Source organism: Halyomorpha halys, unplaced genomic scaffold, assembly GCF_000696795.3.
Source record: "Halyomorpha halys isolate HHAL.00 unplaced genomic scaffold, Hhal_1.1 Scaffold1069.1, whole genome shotgun sequence".
NCBI lineage: Eukaryota > Metazoa > Arthropoda > Insecta > Hemiptera > Pentatomidae > Halyomorpha > Halyomorpha halys.
Window position 1 is genome coordinate 360,582 of NW_027107452.1, and position 6,223 is coordinate 366,804.

The 6,223-nt window shown below is 34.0% G+C and overlaps 1 protein-coding gene across 1 annotated transcript in view; it reads right to left on the reverse strand.

The window, feature by feature from the left end:
* The window catches only part of kairos, a gene marked incomplete at its 5' end in the record, with an annotated part of 21,647 nt that extends 16,327 nt beyond the window's left edge, over positions 1-5,320 (reverse strand). The window contains 1 exon segment of the mRNA XM_014432529.2: positions 5,096-5,320. Coding sequence (XP_014288015.1) covers positions 5,096-5,320 — 225 coding nt within the window.
* Between the last annotated feature and the right edge of the window lie 903 nt (positions 5,321-6,223).

The following is a 6,223-nucleotide window of genomic DNA, read 5'->3' on the forward strand; positions in this document are numbered from 1 at the left end:
TTCATACAGGTTAGGTAGCTGGTCAGGAAATGAATTGACAGGATGAGTCATAAGGAAACCAGCCGTAAATCCTCGTAAAGGATGAAAATATCACTTCGTAGGAAACCTATCGGTCGTGAAGTGATTGGTCCTATGGGAACTAGCCGTAGGTCCTAGTAGAAAGGAAATATCACTCTGCAGGGAACTAGCCTACAGTCGCAAAGGGAGTTGTAAGTCCTACAGAATCTAGCTATAGGTCCTTATGAAAGTAATTTAACGTTTAGAGAGGAAGAGACATGCAGAAAAGATAGTGTGAAATAAAAGTCCAGTGTACATTTGTCATTAAAAAGTTTATATCGAAATAATTAAGGTTCACGTCTACAGAAGTTTATTTCATTGAAAAAAAAAAACATAAAATTTTCTCAATTTTCATTTGAAGCTCCAAATCCTTAAAACTAACTTCAACACTAAAACACTCCTAAGAACATTTAAAGTAGATTAAATTTTCTAAATTCGTGGAACCTGTTATCTTACTCCTGCTACTAGTCCCCGAATGAGAGCTAATAGACATTTGCACGTTTAAGTTAAAAAGCTCTATTAGGGCTCACATTTTGGAAAATTCACTCTACTTTAAATGATGTATGACTTTTTTTGGTGTTGAAGGTGATAAAGTGATTAAAGATGGAACACCTAATAATAATAAAAATTAATTTTTTGTAAGGTTTAAAAACAACCGCCATTTTTTATTCCCCCTGATTTTGTTTGGCAGTGTCATTAATTTTGACTAGTGACTGAAAATAGGTTTCCTTAACACGATCGAAAATTGTAGTGAAATAACTTTCCCTATCCCTCCTCCTCAGCGCTATTAACTATGCCGAGTACTAGTAGCTGATGGAACAACGAGTTTTAGCAAGATGTTATCGAGGTAGTTGTGCTAGATTTGGTGTTAAGTACTTTATACCAGAAGACCTCGACAATGTGTGTTCATACAGGTTAGGTAGCTAGTCAGGAAATGAATTGACAGGATGAGTCATAAGGAAACCAGCAGTAAATCCTCGTAAAGGATGAAAATATCACTCCATAGGAAACCTATCGATCGTGAAGTAATTGGTCCTATGGGAACTAGCCGTAGGTCCTAGTAGGAAGGAAATATCACTCTGCAGGGAACTAGCCTACAGTCGCAAAGGGAGTTGTAAGTCCTACAGAATCTAGCTATAGACCCCTATGAAAGTAATTTAACGTTTAGAGAGGAAGAGACATGCAGAAAAGATAGTGTGAAATAAAAGTCCAGTATACATTACCATAAATAGCACTAGAATGTACTGATGAATGTACTACTGTGTATTGTTAATCACTGGCTCTTAAGAAAGATACTTCCCTGATGGGGAGATTCGTAAAGAGGTCTGCCAATGTGCTTAGTCAACCTTCTGGGATATTAAATGCCATTGAGAGTTACTACGTGTAAGACGTTTGCTTTTAGTGGATCAGAAGATTTCATTGTAATCTTTATTGATCCAAATAATACATTTAAGAATATTACAATATATGAAATGGCTGTCACTCATATAAAATTAAAGTATATACAAGAAATAGTACAGATATTTATTAATATACGGCGTTTGCCTGATGACAGTAGTGTGTATTTCTTTGTGTGGGAATTTAGTACTGGTGATGTCCGGTACCTTTTGCATTGCAAAGTTATTAAGCGATGTCCATTATCACTAGAGTAATCATATTTGCTTTGTTTGTTTTCTCTGCCTATATTGGGTCTAAATGCCTCTTCTTTACCTATCTTAGCATTTAAGTCGTCTATGATAATTTCCACATCGCTCCTTGGATTAATTTATATTCTCGTTCCAATAAGCCATAAAATATATTGCAGTGACACCGCTACCTGTTGGTCTGTGCTGTAACTACTACTACCACCAAAACCACTATGACCCTGTATGACCTACCAGCAAGCATCAGGCAAATGCCATCTATTAATATTTGTACTAGTCCTATACATATAGTATATACTTTAATTTCACACATGTAACAACTATATAGGATGTTATAATATTCATAAATGTATCATTTGATTTATAAAGATTAAAATAGAATATTCTGATCCACTAAAAGCTAACGTCTAGCATGTTACGTGTAGCATATCTCGATGGCGTTTAATAGCCCAGAGAGTTGACTAGGGGGAAATAGGAAGATATCAGTGCGAATTGCCGCTTCACGGAATTACCCGTCTTAGGAGGCAGATAATAATAACTTACTTTGAGGGTCAGTTCATTCTAGTGCCATTTTTGGAAATTTATATGTGTTTTTAAATTTGACCTGTCTTTTCTGGATCTGCCCTCCTTCCTATACCTTTTCTTCTATGACAAGGACCTGCGGCTATTAACCAGTCAGGACTTGCATCCCCCTACGCGATTGCACACTAGTATCCTGTAAAGCGAAATTTCCATCCTTCTAGGACGAATAATAATAAGCTATCACCCGCAAGACTCATCCTGTTCATTAAACTACTAATCATCTATCTAACCTGTTTGAGCACTTATTTTCTAGCACTATCCATCACATCCACTTCGACGATACCCTATCTTCTGTAGAGCCATGTACACACATAATCGTTATTATAAAAATCCTTTCTCGAAGTTGCATAGTGCAACAATTTTTCATTGTTCAGTTTATACAGTATTATCGTGTGCTTAGTTGGTTTTCTTTTCATTAAGCCAGTCCCACATACATTAGCATGGAGTCGATTGCTAATAAGTACATAATTCTCTAATTCTATTGTTTCCACATTTCTCCCACATATCCCCTGTCGAGCAGCTACGTCAACTTAATATTTATCAAGCTTATTGTCAAATCTCTTGCTTATCCTAGTTGGTTTAATCCTCTGATATTCCTCGAAGCCATATTAAATCCATGTTTCCATGTCGGGAATGCGAGGCTGCGTGTTGTTTTCAGAACATGGTTTTTCCGGTTGGTGTGTAGGTAACCCACCGATCCAACCCTTTTCCTTTATTCAAGCTTGGGACCGGCAACTGACTCCAAGGGAGATCAACAGATCTACTTTCTTTAATTTCGTTTTAACTTTGATTTGACTTGAAAAATTTGATTGGAGCTTTAGTTTAATTTTAAAAAAATAAAGATTTAAATACAACTTTTAAATTTAAAGAAAATTATTAATAATACAAATAAATAAACTAATTATATAACTGAGAAAAATTCTAGCGAGAACAATCAATTTGATTTTTTTTAAATAAAAGAATGTAGTATGCAGCTAGATTTGGGAGAATCATGATGTATCATGATATTAGGCAGTGTTTCCCGTTCACAGTTATCACTTTGGTAACATCAAGTGAGTAATTATAGAGATTTACAAACAGAAAATATCAATAATCTTGCGGTATTACGAAATTCTAGAGTAACTAACTTTAATGATTTATCAACTGAATTAAGAACAAGGATGAATTCGTTTCTGAAAAGAGTAAAATATATATATATACCACCACCATTACTCTTTTCATACCTGTGGTAATGGTGAATAATGGTTTTGAGGCAAAAAAAAAAAAAAATCATTTGGTCGAAGGAAGTTTTTTCGGAAATCATACGGTATATAATTCTTGGAAGTAACATGGATAAACTTGTTTTACTATCCTTTATCAACTTGCCTCATAAAGGGGAATACTTCTGAAAATATTAGAATGAACCCTCTTTTTGATGAGATTAACTAGTAAGCTACTTAAAGGAATAATTAAAAATACCTACATTATTATGATGATTTCTTTTGTTCTATTTGGTGGTGCAGTTGTTATGAGGTAACAGGGATTACTAATGAATGTAGGCTGGAGATGTGATAAGGTAAATCGATTCGGAATGAAGATAATAATACTTCAACATGGCGGAACTATTACGGGAGGCTAAAAATGGTCCCAAATAGGATTATTGCTTAAATTATGTTTTTAAAATAATCATCTGATCAAGTTATAAATCCGGATTTCATTTGAGCTTACAATGAATACCACGCTATGTTAATTTCAAGAATTTCGGATAATGCTAAACAATAAAATGTTTTAGAGGTGCCAACACTTCCTCCTCTTTCCTGCTTATACCCATTAATATATTGGATGGAAGTTAAAATAAAAAACATTTAATTTTATTAAAAATTTAATACTAATTATTTTTAGCATTTTAGGGTATCTAACTGGAATATATATAATATTCTGATCCATTAAAAGCTAACATCTTACTCGCTACGTATCTCGATGGCGTTTAATAGCCCAGAGAGTTGACAAGGTACAAACCTGTAGATATCGTATCCAGGAAGCCATCAGCTTAGGAGGCAATGGGTAACATAATGTATCGGAAGGTTCTAGGGAACTTTTTCTGATTTGTAAATTGGACCTTTAATTCGTTCTGCCTTCTCTGGGCATCTCCTCTTTCCTAATCCATCACTTCATTGCAAAGGACCTACAGACAATTCCTTAAGGACTTCCTATTTCCTTCACGACCGTAGGCTAGTTCCTTACGGAGTGTTCATGTCATATTCCAAAAGTTATTAACAAATAAATAAATTATTGATAAATTACTAACATAAAATTGCATTATGTTACTATTATCGTTATCAACAAATTTAGAGTAATAACAATTATGGATCATTATTCCAGGAGTTATTAACAAATAAAGGTTACTTGTTAACATTAGATTAAGGCTCTTTCAGACAAATATTGAGCTCGGAACTGTTTGGTTCTATCCCGTGTGTAATGACGATATACGAAAAGGTTCACATGGAGGTGGGATTCCGAGGATTACGGTAATATCGCAATTGGTAGGTGTTTTGATAGAATTTTAATTAATTTTAGACTAATTATGATTTGTTGAAAAAGAATGTTAGGTAATTTTACATCTAAACCTAGAAAAGTTTGCATCTTTACTTATTACAGAACTCTTAGATGACAAGTATATTTTCGAAAATAATGACTTGAGATTCATCAACAAGTGCAGCCCAGTTATAGTGCCCTGTGAACCTCGGACAATGGTTTCTATAAACGTAATGGAAATCTATTGTTTAAGGTCTATTTGTTTGATAGTTTTTTAGCTGATGTTGTAATTGACTTACTTGGCTGGCAGTGATGCCAGATGTGCACTGCGGGGTAGGTAGTGATCGTTTCCTCATGTCCCGGTAGGGAGACAAGAGGTACGGATTAAGGAGAGGAGAATCTGGAGCGCTTTCTTGTTCCTTCCCCATTTCTTCTTCTTCCTCCTCTTCTTGGATGCCTCCACTCTCCTCAACCACTATGAGCGGTTCCCCGCTCGGTCCAGCCAGAGAGCTCCTTCGCAGCATCTGAAAAATGGCCAATGTCAATAGATTTCTGTAATTCATATGGTCATTTAAGGTTGAAACATTATTTTAATTTGACCTTAAATTAATAAATTTATACTGTATTAAAAAAAAATATTTGAATTGTATAAAGGTAAAATTTAAAAATAATAAGGTGGGGAACCCAAAGGTTTGATTTGATAGTTTGGTCAATCACCGTCAACATACTGGGTACAAAAATCTAAATCAGTATCTCAGAAGTCGACTCATTAGTTCAGCATTGACTAACAGGGCTCAGTTTGAATCCATTACCTGATTGTTGATTTATGTTATAAGAGAAATGATAATGTACCTATAATTAATGTTAAGAACTGGTACTAAATGTAAACAAACAGCTTTATGTTTTTAATATTCCTATTATTGTTTCAATTCTTACCCAAGAAAATCACCTAATTTTTTTTCTCCACTTACAAATTTTAGTATTAAATCCAAATGTAATTGTTTTCGAACAGCATGCTAAAACAAAATATAATTAGAATATAGTTATTAATTATATACCATTGGCATGGAAAATTATTTGTTTCCCACACTTAATTATTGAGTAATTAACTAATTGAACCAGTTCAACATTACAGTTTAATTATTATTAATGTGAGGAGAACAGAATGAAGATGAACCTACACAAGTAAATAGAATAACAAAGGGTTAGAACATTTCAAACAGTGCTTTAGTCCCTACCTTTGATATTCACAGTTATTCCCTAACTCACAGTTACTCAAGCAATACCAGTATGAAGCAAAATCAATTCAATAACTGATGCATCTAGTTTCTCTATAGGAAGGTTTGTTATACATCTGCAAATCTATCAATTAAAAAAAGAAAAAGATTTCATATAAATATTTTGAAGTCTTACTAGTTTTTTTTTTT